The 16,358-nt window shown below is 49.8% G+C and overlaps 2 protein-coding genes across 8 annotated transcripts in view; one reads left to right on the plus strand and one right to left on the minus strand.

Annotated features, from left to right (window-relative positions):
- The window catches only part of LOC306655815 (rho guanine nucleotide exchange factor 4), a 126,417-nt gene extending 111,522 nt beyond the window's left edge, over positions 1-14,895 (plus strand). For all 3 annotated transcript variants that reach the window (XM_079130455.1, XM_079130457.1, XM_079130456.1), the window contains 9 exons: positions 2,205-2,384; positions 3,681-3,857; positions 3,946-4,125; positions 5,058-5,290; positions 5,631-5,760; positions 7,348-7,479; positions 8,195-8,438; positions 9,114-9,191; positions 9,737-14,895. In XM_079130455.1, the coding sequence (XP_078986581.1) occupies positions 2,205-2,384; positions 3,681-3,857; positions 3,946-4,125; positions 5,058-5,290; positions 5,631-5,760; positions 7,348-7,479; positions 8,195-8,438; positions 9,114-9,191; positions 9,737-9,888 (1,506 nt within the window). In that variant the 3' untranslated portion in view covers positions 9,889-14,895. The remainder of the gene's footprint in view (positions 1-2,204; positions 2,385-3,680; positions 3,858-3,945; positions 4,126-5,057; positions 5,291-5,630; positions 5,761-7,347; positions 7,480-8,194; positions 8,439-9,113; positions 9,192-9,736) is intronic.
- FAM168B (family with sequence similarity 168 member B) overlaps positions 11,748-16,358 on the minus strand; it is a 30,127-nt gene continuing 25,516 nt past the window's right edge. For all 5 annotated transcript variants that reach the window (XM_079130531.1, XM_079130528.1, XM_079130530.1 and 2 more), the window contains one exon: positions 11,748-16,322. The gene's annotated coding sequence lies outside the window, so the exon portion shown is untranslated. The remainder of the gene's footprint in view (positions 16,323-16,358) is intronic.

The following is a 16,358-nucleotide window of genomic DNA, read 5'->3' on the forward strand; positions in this document are numbered from 1 at the left end:
ATCTCTGATATCTTAGGAAACATGTCTCTGACCTCTTGGAATCACATTGTGTCTTGGTGACATCGCAGAAATTGCTAATGTCAGTACTATAACTCCTTAGAGTACTTCTGGTTTGTGGATCTTCCCATGTAGAGCGGACATTGTTACTTACTGGGCCACTGACAGGAGGCGTGGGGAGGTTTGAGAACTTGTTCACAACCCTGTGTCTTTCAGGTGTCTCTTGTGCCTGTGTACACAGTTCTGAGACAAGGAAGCAACAAAGGTGGCCAACACCTCCTACTCCCACCCCTGGGAAGGACAGGCATGGGGATGTGTCCCTATTGGTGCCTAGAACCCTGTTCTACTGTGAAGCCCTGCCTCTTTAGCTTCCCCTCACCTTCCATAGCTTCCCCAGGAGCTCTGAAGGAAATAGCCCATGTAATATCCACACCTGTCTGCAAGGACTGCTGAACAGAGGAAAGGAGACAAGGGCATCTGACCATGGCAAGTAGCTTTTGCTCAGGGCTCATTTGAAGGGATCTAGGGACAGAGGGAGACACCTCACACAGTTAAGACACAGCAGGAACCACCTAGCACAGGAACCAGTGGGAATCTGGGTTGTGTTGAGGGTCTGGGTTACACCCTGCCAGATCAGGTCCATTCACCTGCATTCTTATTGGCTCACCTATACCACTGGGGTTGTCCATTTCCTTCTTTCCCTTGAGCCATATCCTTCTAGACCTTGCATGAAAGTCTGCTAGTCAGCGGTATACCGGCTCCACACATGCAACCAGCTGGCTTTCATATGGTCATACTGAGTCCTCCTGTCTCATCCCATCGTGTAGCAGCCAGGCCCACTTGCAGGTCATCATTATAGATGGGGATGAGGGTAAAAGTCTAAAGCCTGCAACTCCCCAGAATAAGCCAGTGCTCTGTGCCTGGGGTCCCTACATAGGCCTTGGGAACGGCCACCACACTGTGAGGATACACTTGCACATGGGCATGTGGATTGTTCTGAGGAGAGGTTTCATCAGGTTTGCAGGTGTCACCACCAAGAAAGAGTAAGAACCAGTGTTTGGGCCTTCCCTGAACTTGCCTGCTCAGGCCCTCCCCTGGAGGGAAGCTCCCAGCCTGAGTGAGCTTCTGCGCTGGTGGCAGCCCATCACTCACCCTGCCCACATAGGCACAGATGCCTCTTAGACAGTGACTGGAACTGGGGTAGATGTACATGCAGTCCCAGCTAAAAGGTGTAACCCTGCTCTTGGTTCTCATGTCTGTCGGAGGATTAGCACGCACACACCCCTGGAAGCACCCAGGCAAGCTAAGGGAGGGCTCACAATGGATGTAGAACAGCTAAGCAGGGTGCTCGGTGTGGGAGGTCTATCTGGGGTTGCTCCAATTCTTCCTTGATTGCTTAGTTAGGCCCATGGCTGTGTTAGACAGTGCCGGCCATCAGTCCTATCAGGGAGAGGTATGTGCAATCCCCTGCCCACCCGTCCTCAACAGCCCTAATGCCCCTGGAGCCATTCATCACTCATGGAGCAGAAACAGGGTCCACATTACAGAAAAGCAGGTGTCAACCCAATGGGAAACAACTCTGCAGGCAAGGGCTGCCTGGTTGTGATGTATCAGTTCACAACCACTTGGGAGAAAAATATCTCATAGGTTATTTGAGCAGAGAATAACCAATAGAGAATTGTCTACTAGATATAAAGTGGTCGACTTCATGACAAAGCACGTAAGAACGACCAGAGGTATCTATGATAGCAGCTGCAAGACACACCTACTTCTAAAGCTAGGGAATAAAGGGGAAAGGTTGGAATGATTAAAATGTGGATGCCCAGGCCTCTGAGGAGGGGTGTTGCTCAGCTAATGTGGGTGTCTGGGTTGTGGTGTACAAGAAGGTGGGTTAGAAGCTGAGAGGCAAGTGCTTAGGCACCTGCTCAGTAGGGTGTGAGGAGAGTGGCTGAGCAAGGAGGGAGCAACGTGATGGTCAGTCAGATTTGGTGCTCAGTTCACTTCTGCTCTGCCACTGAGCCCTGGCAGTCTGGACCTGCTCAGGGCATACCCCTGCAGTCAAGAGCTGCTGGCTTGGAGGTCAGATCTCTTTTTCCCAGGGCTGCTGAGGGTGAGAACAGAGGACAGGAGGGCCTCAGTCTGGCCCTAACTCCGTGAGGCAGGGTAGCTTTGCCCAACTGACCCGCCTGCCATGACTCTCTCCACAGCTCATCAGTGATGGCAGTGTGGTCTGTGCTGAAGCTCTCTGGGACCATGTCACCATGGACGACCAGGAACTGGGCTTCAAAGCTGGGGACGTCATCGAAGTGATGGATGCTACCAACAGAGAGTGGTGGTGGGGCCGAGTTGCCGATGGCGAGGGGTGGTTTCCAGCCAGCTTTGTGCGGGTATGGTTCCAGCCCATGCTTCTGTCTGACTCGAGAGGAACTACCTGGCTCTGCTCAGAAATCCAAGCCCAAACTGGGCATGGTAGCCTATGCTTATAATCTCAACTACTCAGAGGCTGAGGCAAGAGGATCACAAATTTGAGACAATCCTGGGAAACTTAGCAAGACTCTGTCTCAAAATAAAACTTTAAAAAGGGCTGGGGATGTAGCTTAGCAGTAGAGTGCCCCTGGTTTAGGTCCCATTACCAAAACCATCATTATCATCCAAGCTCAAAACAGCTCTGGGGTCCCCCTTCTCCAGTTTACTGGTACCTGGGACCTTGGGCTGGATGGGTGGGTGTCAGAGAGGTGTGACACAGTCCTCCTCCTCCTGCAGAGCCACTACCTCCTCTATCTCTGCTCCTAATCCCCTTCTGGCAAACCTTCAGGCCAGAGAGAACAGTGTGGTAACAGTATACACCCCACAAGGGGAATGTGCAAGTTAGAATTCCACCACCATTAAGAACTTGGTTCATCAGGCTTTTATGAAGCACTACAGAACTTTTACATGGATAACCTCACTTAACATTCATCCAGGCCCAGGAGACAGGAACCTGAGGAAACAGGCATAAAGTCACTAAGAGGTCACAGAGAGGGGACCCAGATTCCACCTAAGGTGACCTCTGGTCTCCGGGGGGGAAAATCCAGGTGTGGTTTCCAAAGGGCCAGGCTGAGGGCAGCCAGAAAGGGAGACTGCACACCCCGTATTCAGGTGCTCCTTCTGCCCATGACTCCCAGGTATACTCTCTACTCTGAGCCCCAACCCTTCCTTAAGTTACAGGTCTGAAACAGTAAGACCACACCACCCATCCACTGTAGTCACAGCCCCTACACAGCCTAGTACAAGCAAGTGCTGGTTTAGAAACCCTTAGCATGTTTTCGAGCACTGTGCTGAGCACAAAGTTGGGGTGGGAAGGTGTCACGGGGAACATAGGATCTGCCAAGGCTGCCCCAGTGGTCTTGGGATAATACCAGTACCCCTTGGTGTAAAACAAAACAAACAAAAAACCCAAGCCAACCTAGCTCTAGAGTCCCAGGTGCTGGAGGTGGACTCCCTTCCCCTCTCCAGTCTGCTACAATCAGGCCTGTTGTCCCCATCCCAGCCTTATACCATGTGATGCAGTATAGGAGTATCCGAGCTAGCTCAGGGCCACCGAAAGTCCTCTGAGTCTTGGTTCCCCACTGCCACTATGCAGTGTATAGGGACTGACTCCAAGAACCACCACAGGGTGCTGACTGGCTTTGGGTTACCTGCAGCTACGGGTGAACCAGGACGAGCCCACGGATGACGAGGCCCCACAGACTGGCAATGGCAAGGCTGAGGATGGTGGAACAGAGGCACAGAGCAGCAAAGACCAGATGCGGACAAATGTCATCAACGAGATCCTCAGCACTGAGCGGGACTACATCAAGCACTTGCGAGACATCTGTGAGGTGAGCAGGGACCTGGCTTGCGAATGAGGCAGGGAGGGGCGAAGGATGGGGACAGAGCCCTGACCACCCCCACCCCCACCCCACCAAGGGCTACATCAGGCAGTGCCGCAAGCGTGCAGACATGTTCAGTGAGGAGCAGCTGCGCACCATCTTTGGGAACATCGAGGACATCTACCGCTGCCAGAAGGCATTTGTGAAGGCCCTGGAGCAGAAGTTCAACAGGGAGCGCCCACACCTAAGCGAGCTGGGTGCCTGCTTCTTGGAGCACGTGAGCAAACCCCGGCTTCTCCACCTGGATCCTTAGGCCCTGCCTGTCTAGCACCTATCTCTGTCAGGGACTTCACCTCTCCCTGTACACCCTGGCCCTTTAATTTTCACCTCCCTTTGTACTTGGTTCCTGGCCCCATCCCAGGCAACCTGCTACTGCTGTTCTTTCCAGAAGCTTCCAAACATCTGTGTACCAGGCCCCACCCCTCCACCTGCTCCCCTCACTCTACAACAGTCTTAGGAGGGTTGCTGCTTCAGTGGGGGGAATCACTGTCATTGAATACTGCCAGGGGAGTCTCAGGCATCAGTCAGGAAAGATTTGCTTGGGCCAGATAGGGGGGCAGAGATGTGCCTAGCCACTTATTTAGTGCCCAAGGGGTAAGTTCTGTGGTTCCTCACATAGTGGACAATTTGGAATTTGTGTGGAATTTACAGCCCATATCCACTCTAGAAGACAGTTACCCAAGATTTGTTGAGTTGGATCAGAAAGATTCCAGCCTCACCTCAAAGCACAGCAACCTCCTCCAGAAAGCCCTGGGTGAACACACAGGCTTAAGCAAAGGATGTCTGTCTCTCCACTTTCCAGCCCCTGCCCCATCCACCTTTTGGCCTTAACAATAGCCCTTTCCTTATTAGCACCATTGATTTCATTAAAAAAAAAAAAAAAAAAAACTTACAAAGTATCTGCTTAGGGTTTTTTGCTGAGAAAGCTGGGTGGCAGCAGTCAGGAGCACGAAAGTCCTCTCAGGATTTTCCCATCCCTGGATGTGATTCCACATAGCTTGTGCCCTAGTTAAGTAAGAGGAGAGGGCCTGGTGCCCTCTGATACCTGACTCCTAAAAGAAATCTTGGCTCTCTGGGACATGGGGCTGTGGCTGATTGCCTGGGGGAGCAGGAATACAGCCATTCTGATCTCTAGCTGTGCCCCTACAGCAAGCAGACTTCCAGATCTACTCGGAATACTGCAACAACCACCCCAACGCCTGCGTGGAGCTGTCGCGGCTCACCAAACTCAGCAAATATGTGTACTTTTTTGAGGCCTGCCGGCTGCTACAAAAGATGATCGACATCTCCCTGGATGGCTTCTTGCTGACTCCAGTGCAGAAGATCTGCAAGTACCCACTGCAGCTGGCTGAGCTGCTCAAGTACACCCACCCTCAGCACAGGTAGGAGGCGTGAGGCAGGGAGGTAGCTGAGGTCATGCAGCAGTTTGATAAGCACTTGAGTGCTGGGTTCTGCTGTAGGTACTGGGGCAACAGCACTGAATAAAACAGGGACTGCCCTCAAACAGCTGCCACTGCAGCAGGGGAAGAGGATATCAAGAGGATATTAAGCTCTGCTCTGTGCTTAGCATTAGGAGGAGAGGGATTGTGCATTTGACCAGTCAGACCGTGGCCAAGGGGCACAGCCCCAGGAGACGGCAGCTCCACCCAGGGAGCTATGGGAGACTCCTGCATCTCTCTGCTCTCCAGCTCGCAGTGCCCTTCCATCTCTGTTCTGCCACAGGGACTTCAAGGATGTCGAAGCTGCTCTGCATGCCATGAAGAATGTGGCCCAGCTCATCAATGAACGGAAACGGAGACTTGAAAACATCGACAAGATTGCTCAGTGGCAGAGCTCCATAGAGGACTGGGAGGTGAGGGCCCCAGGGCCCAGAAAATACTGTGGTGTCTTTACTTGAAAACTGTGCTTATCCTGAAAGGTTTGGGAGGGAGCAGAAGCAGGGAGCCAGGCCCCTGGAAGTGAGCACTCATAGCGGAAAAGCAGGTTCTCTTACATGGACACAGGGCCTTGGTGTTGCCCAGTGCCAACCTTGAACACCTGGTAGCCCCCTTCCTGTGTGAGATACAGCAGCCCTCCCAAGAGCCACCACCAGCCCAGGAGAAGCCCTAACAGAGGAAGCATGTTTTTCTGAACTGTCTGTTCTTCAGGATACAGGGTACATCCCTGAGTTTCATTTAACTTCTGGGGCTCCCAACAGTTGAATTTAGGCCCAAAAGTGTGACCAAAAATGGATCACTACTCATCAGAGCTCCCTGGTTCCATTTTTATGACTTGCATATTCCCCATCTGTCTGCCGGCCTTGCCTTCTTAGGCAACACAAAGGCCTGAACTAATAATATTCCTGTTCCCCAGGGCCATAGGGGACTTTGCCCCTCCACCACCAACCAATCTGCCTCATTCTGAGGCTCTACACCTGAGAGCTCCCTATCCACACAGTGCTACTGTACCAGCTGCCCAGAAGAGAAATTATCTGAAAATCAATATAAATTAGCTACAGAACATTATGAAATAGATTTCTGGACCCCACTCTTAACCTACTGAATGCAAATTCCTGGGGAGTGGCTGAGCAATGCAGTCAGTGGTTCTGAGGCCCAGCCCTGGCTAAGGACCCATACAAATTCAGTCATCCTAAACTGGATGGTTGGGCTGGGGATATAGCTCAGTTGGTAGAGTGCTTGCCTTGCAAGTATAAGGCCCTGGGTTCAAATCCCCAACACCACACACACACAAAAAAAAAACCTAAACTGGATGGTTTCCAACAACTGGCTGGGATTTGCACTCTCATAGAACTGGGAAGGGACAGGGCTTAAGAAAGTTTGAGGTCCCAGTGATGGAATTTCAGATATTAAATACATTTAGCTAAGAAAAGGACCTCCTGTAGACCTCTAAAGATTAGTTACACAGGTGAATTCCAGCCAGGCCTAATTTTTCACTAGGGCAGTACCATCTAATCAAAAGATGGGAGCCACATACAGAATTTTATACTTTCTAGTAGCCATCTTAAAAAAGAAACAGATGAAACTGATTTCAATAATGTTTAACTCAGTATATCCAAAGTAGCATTTCATCTTGTAATCAACATAAAATATCATTGAGATATTTTACATTGTTTCATATTAAGTCTTCAGACTCATTGTGTATTTTATACTGACATCTCAACATGGATTAGCCACATTTTCAGTGCTCAAGAACCACATGAAGCCACTGGCTGTTTTGCAGGGATAGCCAGCTCAGGTCACATCTGTCCACCTTTTTCCTCTCGCTCCATAGTCCCCACCATTGGGACCCAGAATTATTCTTGGGCTTCAAGAGCACCAAGCCTACCCTTGACCTGGCCCAGTGAAAGCTGCAGTGGAAAGACACCCACCCACAACAGAGGCAGGAAACAGAGCCCAAGGTTAAGTGTGCTCATCTCATGGCTCTCCTTGGGGATCCCCAGGGGGAAGATCTTTTGGTCAGGAGCTCGGAACTCATCTACTCGGGGGAGCTGACTCGCATTACACAGCCTCAAGCCAAGAGCCAGCAGAGAATGTTTTTTCTCTTTGACCACCAGCTCATCTACTGTAAGAAGGTACCAGAGTCACTCTCCCCTGCTGGACTGGCCCCGTAGAGCAGGTGGAGAGACTGAAGCCGAGGGCTGGGAGCAACTGCCCAGAGGAAAGGAAACTGCCAGATCCTATACTGGCCATTCCCATTCCTGGAGCATGGTCAGGCCCTTAGGGCTAGGATGAGATGGGGTAGTCGGCTCTGCAGCGTGGACCTAGGGACCACGGGATGGCTCAGTTCAGTCAGGGCCCAGTCCTATTAAGAACGTCCTCCTTCCTGACGTGGCCCCTGCCTGATCCTCAAGTCACATATTTATTCTCCTCCTGCAAACCTTTGCTTCTCCTTGCAAACCCTGAGCTCCTTTGCTGTATCCTCCTTCCAGCCTCCTCTTCACTGCTGGCTTCTACATCTCTTTGAAAACACGGCCCAGCACCCCCATCCATGAAGTTCTTGTTCACTGTACTCCTCTGTGCTGTGCCCTATAGGCCACTGCCTTAGTTTCTATGCCCATCTTCCCACCAGACTGCACCGCTCAAAGACAGGGCTGCCCCCTGCCCGGGTAGTAGCTGGGCACTGAAAGGGCAAGGCTCCTCCACTGGTGGTTCAGCACAGTCACAGGTCACACCAGGCCCCCTCTGCCTTTAGGTGCTTAATGTCTGCTGGGGAGGTGGCTGGGGGCAGACCAGGGACATAAGCAGGTGAACAGTTGGGCAGCCAAGGCTCAGGGCAGCATCTGGCAGGACCTGCTTCGCCGGGACGTGTTATACTACAAGGGCCGACTGGACATGGATGGCCTGGAGGTGGTGGACCTGGAGGACGGGAAGGACAGAGACCTCCACGTGAGCATCAAGAACGCCTTCCGGCTGCACTGCAGTGCCTCAGGGGTCAGCCACCTACTATGTGCCAGGAAGCCTGAGCAGAAGCAGCGCTGGCTCAAGGCCTTTGCCAGGGAGAGGGAGCAGGTGCGGCTGGACCAGGAGACAGGTGCGAGACCCTGCTGGGCCTTGCCCCACCTCTAAGGCCAACCTGGCCCTTCTGCCTGGCCCTTCTGCCTGGCCTGCCCTGGCAGAACCACCATGATAGAGTGAGGCAGAGTATCTCTCCAGAGGGCCTCAGGGCTCCAGGAATCTCTTAGTCCTAGAGTAAGCAAGGCACTGCCAGCCTCACTCCACTGGCAGAAGTGGCCCTTCCTTGGTCTACAGCCCCAGGGTCTGCTGGACTGTAGAGTGGATGTTGCTTCACTGCACGAACTTGCCCATGTCCCCATGCACATCCCTATAGCCAGCTGGAGCCCTGAGGAAACATAGAGGGGAGGTGGGTAATAGCCTCCAGAAGTCTCCCCTGCCCCATATGAATAAGCATCTCCCCCTCCTATTCACTCAGTGGCCAGGTTGCTCTTGGTAAAGAGCATCCACCTAGACACTGAATAAAGGGAGAGAGACAGACATCAGGTAAAGGTGAGAGGAGAGACCGTGGGAGGACTCAGTGGATCTTCATTCTCTGCCATGGTTGGCAGGGCAGGCTGACTGAGCAGGACAAGGAACAGCCCCTGCTATATCCAGGGCACAGACCCTGAAGCATATGGGAGCAGAACACTGGGAAGACTGCACCTGGGCAGGGGAGAGGAGGATGTGGGTCCTTATGTGTACCTCCCCCCAGGCTTCTCCATCACTGAACTGCAAAGGAAGCAGGCCATGCTGAATGCCAGCAAGCAGCAAGCCACAGGGAAGCCCAAAGGTAAGTGGACAACAGTCCCACCTCTGGGCAGCTCTGGCCTTGATTATCTGTCTGACCCCCAAAAGCAAAGCCACCTAACCACCAGATCCCCAGAGGAGCCCACTACCCTTTGCAGGTATTATGTTCCCAAAGGCTGGTGATAAGGGGCCACAGGTGACAAAGCTTGGATTAGTACACTGTTCTTTATCTTGACCCCTCTGACCTCCCCATTGTGGCACCATTAGTGTCAGTGCTTTTCTTCCTCAGGCTGCTGACAGGCACCCTCATAGCTGCTGTCCCCCTTTCTACAGATAGAAGCATCATCACATGCCTTCCAAAAGCCCCTGGCCATCCATCATCCCTTCAGGCCGTAGTAGGGTCAGGGCAGGCCAGAGGCTCCAGGTAGATGGGCTCTAGGATATGGTCAGCCCCATGGGACACAAAATCTATGTGGCAAAACTGCCCCAGGGTTCTGCACCAGAGGCCTGGAAATGGGCCCCTCTGCCTTCTATCCTGTGCCACCTGACACTGGGGCACCAATGACCATGCTGTTTCTCTTTGCCTAGCTGTAGGCCGGCCCTGCTACCTGACACGCCAGAAGCACCCAGTATTGCCTGCCAGTCGGCCCCAGCAGCAGGTCTTGGTGCTGGCAGAGCCCAGGCGGAAGCCATCCACCTTCTGGCACAGCATTAGCCGGCTGGCACCCTTCCGCAAGTGAGCCAGTACCCACCTGACAGCACTTTGTGGACCTGCCCACCCTCGGCCCCCAGCTTTTCCTCCTTGAGGACCACTCCATCTGGCCATCCTCTCTGCCTAAGAAACTGGAAGTGTGCAGGTGTTGGTGTCCCCAGGAGGTACCGGGTTTGTGCTCCCATCCTTGGTTTCTTCCCTGCTGCTGGTGAATGAAGTGACCAGCTGGGAGAGACAGCGCCCTGGCACATACAAACCCCTCCTGCAGCCTGCTGACTCTCTCCCAGTCTGTCCAACACTACGGACCTGTGTGAGGCCTTCACTGACCAAGAGCCTAGGAACCACAGCTCAGAACCACTTACCAGGTTGACGTGCAGAAGGCTCTAGCTGCTTTGGACCCTCTTCTTTGGAAATCTAATCATCCCCACTCCTATTTTCTTCAGGCAGGAGAGACCTACTCTATGGCCAGTGGCCACCTACAAAGCTGGGCTCTGTGTCCCCAGGCCACTTGCAACTCCACTTGCAACCATGGAGTGCAGGAACCAGGAATTCTGTGCCCAAATATCTGGCCCAGACCTGCCCTTTTTACTTCCCAGCCCTTCTCGAGATACTGCTGGTCACCCTCTTCACTGGTGATGTTGTGTAGTGGGAAGAACAAAACCATATAGTCAGCCACATACTTTGGTCCAAGTGTTGTGACCAGTCCATCTGTAGCTGTGGGGTTGCTGCAGAACCACTTGGTTCCTGTTTTTGTTTGGGTTTTGTCCTCGTTTTTCTAACAATGATGAAAAACAGTTAATTGTTGTTAGTGACACAGAAAGATTGCCTTACCCTAGTGAGTGTGAGAAGCCATAAGGACTGAATGCTTGGGCCCAGCATCCAGACTGACCTGACCACTCCAGGCAACGGACATGTGGTGAGGGCACCCACATCCTGCCCAGGGGCTCCAGGAGCACAGCCAGGGCCTGGCATGTCAGTGTGGAACCCTACAGGATTCAGCAGCATGGACAGTCACTCTTGCACTATACCTTCTCCAAGCCAGAAGCCACATTTAATTTCATAAAGAAACATGTGAAAAGTAACCTGGCTGCCAACCATTGTTTTCTGTTGGTATGTGTGCATTTTTCTTGTGTGTGTGCTCCCATTCTTTCTGTGCCTGGCCTTTCCCTAAAGAGGAAAAATGAATTGGGCATGGTGGCACACACCTGTAACCTCAGCAGCTCAGGAGGCTGAGGCAGGATTTCAAGTTCAAAACCAGCCTCAGCAACTCGGCAAGGCCCTAAGCAAATTAAGAGACACTGTCTCAAAATAAAAACATAAAAAGGGTTGGGGATGTGACTCAATGGTTTAGAGCCCAAGTTCAATCCCTGGTATCAAAAAAAAAAAGAGGGAGAACTGAGCCAAACAATTCTGAGGGTAAGGTGGCTTGCGGGGGGGTCCTCATCAGAGAGCTCATCCTCAGGGCTCTACAGAAGATGGGTCAGTGCTGCAGAGCCCCAGGATTGCTGGGAGGATAGTCTGCAAGGCCTGAAGGCCCACTCCCTCCCTGACTGTTCCCAGAGTACTTAGCTGGAACTGGCATATATGAGTTTAAGGGACTGGGGTCCATCACCTTTCTGGGCCTCAGCTTTCTCCCTGCTGAAATGGGGAAGGACATGTCTTCCCAGGTGGACCCTGACCACAGAAGCCAGAAGAGAAGCTTGAGCTGCCTCCCTCCCAAACCACCTGGGAATAGTTCCTCAACCCACTACCTCCAAGGGATTAAAGGCCACATGACCTTCCAGCAACCGCTAGCAATCTCCTAACTTACAGAATGATAGAACCTTCCTATTAGGCCAAACTACCTCTAAACAAAACCTACATGGAAAAAAAATGAAAACCAGAATATGCAACACAAGTCAATCTTTATTGAAAACTGCAGTATTAATACATAACAATTCTTGTTACAATAAACGTGCTTTAAGAATTTTAAATCTGAGCTCATCTACTCATCAGATTGCATAAAAAATTAAAACAGTATGAATTTACACCTAATTGAACTGGCTCAGGATGGATGGTCCATTCCTTTGTATTGACACGTAAGTTCAATGCAGAGGCAAGGGATGCCTTAACACTGGAAGACAATGCTGACTTAAGCTTAAAAAAAGTACCAAGAGAATGGTGTAAAAAACAGTATTTAAAAATCATTTAAAAAAAAGGATGGGGGGGGGGAACAGTTTCCTATTCAGTTACAGCCCATAAGCCTTCTTGGGGCCTCTCCTTTGAGTAGCCATCACAGCAACCCTGTTAGAAGCACAGTCTCAGATCTGGCCCAACTAGTTCATTCTACTGCCCACTACTCTGCACCAGAACCCACAGTGTCACTCTGCCCAAGGAGCTGCCTGCTGAGCCACTCTGGGACATCCGACCCTGCCTGAAGCGCATCAGGACTCCCTGGACAGAGATACTGCTCCTCTCCCCATTCCAACTGACCACACTTCATCCTGCTTATCCTATAGGTTTTCCATTTTTCAAATGAATGGGGAGTGGGGAAAAGAGACAAACCCTCTGAAACATGCAAGACCGACTCTGCAGTTTCTACCAAGGCCACACCCACCTCCTCAGTGTGTCATCTGCAGCATATCCAAAGGTCTGCCGCCCTTCAGAGAGCTCAGGTGGAGTAGTACACAGCTCAGAGAAAACAAGCATAAACCTGGGAGATGTTAGGCAGGAGAGCTGAACTCTGCTCTTCCTGAAGCCAACCACACTCCCAAACTTTAGAGATTCTCTTAGAAAAGCACCAGAGAGAAGGACCAGCGGCTATCCCTCCTGCCGCTGCACCCATGAAAGACCCTATGCTGTGTGGGTAGTGCCAGGCCAACAAAAGCTGAAGCAGCCAATTGTCAGCTGCCAGATAAGAAGGTGACCCAACTAGTCAGAGTAATACTGTTTTCAAATATTTGAAAAGGAGAGGTGACATTTGGCCTTCCTTTGAAAAGGAGTCCCAATACTTGCACAGCTGGTGCATGCCAGCTTTTTATCACCCCCCAATGGCACACTCAGCCCACGGGCACACAAAACCCATGTGGGGACACAACATTACCAAATGCCAGAGCATTCCAATATATTTCCTATCACTGACATGTCCCCCAATAAACATGCAAATTACTTCCTAGGCCTCCTCTGTCACAGCAGGATAATGCTACCAGATAAAGCAAAGCAAGGCGCAGATACCTTGCTGGGGAAGGGCAGGACACTCAAGAGGCCAGGGACCCAGCCCAGGGCTAGGGACCTCTCTGCCTCCTATGAATAATACATTTGCATAGCACACAAGAAATGTCACCCAATAGCAATTTGTAGGCCCAATAACCACACCATCAAGAATGTTCTTGAAAGATGGCCCACAAGAGACATAAAAGGTTCAGGAAGAGCTTATGTGCCTATTACCATGATTGGCCCTAGCCCAAAAGGTATCCTCACCTCACAGAATCAAGAAGCTCATAGATAACACTAAATACTCACTCAGCTTCCAGACCACATCCAAACTAGATTTCTATGAGCAAAGAGGAGCAGCAGCTACACAGCTGATGAACACCTTCCAAGCTTCAGGGGAAAAGGTAGAGAATAAACAGTTTTGAATACCCATAATGACATCCCTGTTTACAGGAATTAGGTCCTCTGTTTGCCTGTATCAGCTACTAAAAAGAACAATAATTCAACTGAAGAACACTCAAAATCAGGAATGTCACACACACAAAATGCAAAATTACAGGAATGTTCCACAATGTGCTTGGGATACCAAATTATGTAGCTCTGTAACAGAATACTGACCCAGGTTCTAGCCCTTAATTAATTTTACTAGAACTGAAGCTGTTAAAAATTATAATCTATGACAGTTTTGTTACTACTCAAATTCAGGTTCTTATCTGAGAGATAAACTCTCTTTTATCATCAAATTTCATAGCTGATGCAATGATAGTATCAAGATGGAAAAGATTTCTACATAGATAAATAAAGTCAAAGTATCTGATAGTCTCAGTTCAACTTCACAAAAGGGAAAAAAAAGATTTTTAAAAAGTTTAGGAAAGCAAAGTGTTTATTAAGCTGATGTACACGGGGAAAGGGATGCAACCCACTCTTCTCTACCCTTCATCTCAGTGCTTGTGGGAACACCCTGTGTTTGCCGGCCTCACACAGGTCTAGAGACAGTTCACATACCTTCTTCGAACTTCCTCCAGAATGCAAATGACTCTGCCCCTTACAGGCACAGGGAATGTACGTTTCCATTTTTGTATGGGGCTTTGTTAAAACATACACTAAAATCATGAACGTGTTCTACTCATCTATTACCATTCAATTTGGGAAAACTGCCTTCTCTGTCAGTCAGTTAAGTCCCTGAAACCCTGGGAACCTACTGATATTGCAAACCAACACAATTACCAACACAGATTTGTGGAAATGAACACAAACTACATGCCTGGGGTACATTGTCTGTCTCTCTCTCACACACACACACACACACACACACACACACACACACACACTCTCACATACATGCGCGCGCGCACACACACACACACACACACACACACACACACACAGGTTAAGTGCTCATGAAGCAATTTAAAGTACTTATCAGTAAACATTCTATGTTAATAGACATTAGGAATAAGGAATCTGTTTACAATGATCCATGCAAAAATATTCCTAAACTTCTTACAAAATAAATGTGGAAAAAGAAAATGAAGAGTACTCACTATAAAAAATAAGGGTTACCAAAGGCTCAGTGGTAAGGTTACCTGTCAGCCAGGCTGACCACTACCAGTGACCTCCACCGAGTGCCAGCGCCCTGACCTAGTTGCCGGAGAGGCAGCACAGAATCCCCTCTCAACCGAAGTCCACAGCACTCCAAACAAGGATGGGGTGGGAAAAAGATGTACCTCCGTCCCTGCACGACACACCCCTGAAAAGGAGCAAGTCTTCATACTCCAACCCTTCTGACCCTCACTGAACACAGACATGCACTCCTACTGATGGAAGTTGGGCATTTAGAAGGGGGGGGGAAAAAATCCTCTTGATTTCTTATGTACAATATTCAGATTTTAAACTAAAAATCTTTCCATAATAGATCCAGGCAGGCAAATGCTTTCCACTGCTACCTAGCCCTTTCTGCCATCCACACTTGCTTGGTGCCGAGTGCCTTTAGCTGCAAGAAGAGATGGCAGAAGAGGCTCACAGACACCAGCCCTATGAATCCCCTCCAGCTGGTCAGAGGACAAGTCACAATCAGGTGGACTACCCCAGGACAAGCTACATGATTCTACATTTTCAGACACATCCACAGTCTTGCCTCTCTACAAGAAACATGAGGAATTTAAATAAAGTTTTGTTCCCTTTTAATCATTCTTAAATATACAACTTTCTCTATAACATACAGCTGAAGTCTTTGCCATTCCTTTGGGGGGTGGGCGGGTAGCAATGCCTTTAAGTTTTCAGCTGACTTCAAACATTTCTGGGGAAGGGAGCGATTGGAATGATTTTCTAAGCTAAATAAAGCAGAAGACAATACCTCATCCAAGTGTGGCTGTTTCACCTATCTTCCATTCCAGGAAAACAATTTAGTTCTACACAAGACTTTTTCAATAAAGATATACAAAACAGCATTCTTCTCTGTAAGAGACAGACAGTGTGATGGAAATTTAGATGGCAAGGAAAATTGTTTTGCTGATATGTAGACAGTCCCTTTGCCCCTAACTGTACTGGCCACACAGTTCTAATCTTCCATGATGGTCTTTAAGCATTTCCCCATTCCCCTGACCCTGCCAAGCCTACACAGAAAGAAAGGGATGCCCACTAACTGGCTGATCCCGAACCACAGCGGCCCCCCCACTCTCTCCCCATTCCTGCAGCTCCCTCCCATGCCGTCAGTGCCAAAGAAACAGACTGCTGAAAACTAAGTCCACATCCCTAACTGGCAACCCACATCAACCCCAAAAGGCTGAAGAATCACCTAAGGTATTTCAGGTATGCTCTATGAACAAATTCACTTTAACACTTAAAACTTTAAGACTTTGCATACAACAGTGCATTAGTGATACAGTTGTAAAATACGTTTCCATTCCTTTGGGTTTTGCATAAGATGGTTTGCATCAGTCACTGCAGGTAGATTGAGCAAGCTTTGTTTTTGTGTTTGTTTTTTTTAAAACATGCATTCAACTAGATATGATTCAGAATAGATAATACTCCCTTTTTATCATTACAGTTAGCTAAAAAATTGCCAGGCAGTCCACAAAACAGGATTTGCTTTAAGACCAACCCACGGAGTTAGCTGGAGACTAACAGCGCTGGGACCTGCTGGGCCGGGACAGTCGTGTTTAGCTAAGTGTCGAGAGCATTAAGAAGAAAGTCCTGGTTGGAGGCACAAGGCCTGCAGCACCAGCTGTGGAACCTCAATGATGTGACTGCACAGCTCCATCCGCAAACCTAGGGAGAATAACAGGCACACAGTCATACAGAGCT

This window comes from Sciurus vulgaris (assembly GCF_902686455.1).
Source record: "Sciurus vulgaris genome assembly, chromosome: 3".
In the NCBI taxonomy this organism is placed as follows: Eukaryota; Metazoa; Chordata; class Mammalia; order Rodentia; family Sciuridae; genus Sciurus; species Sciurus vulgaris.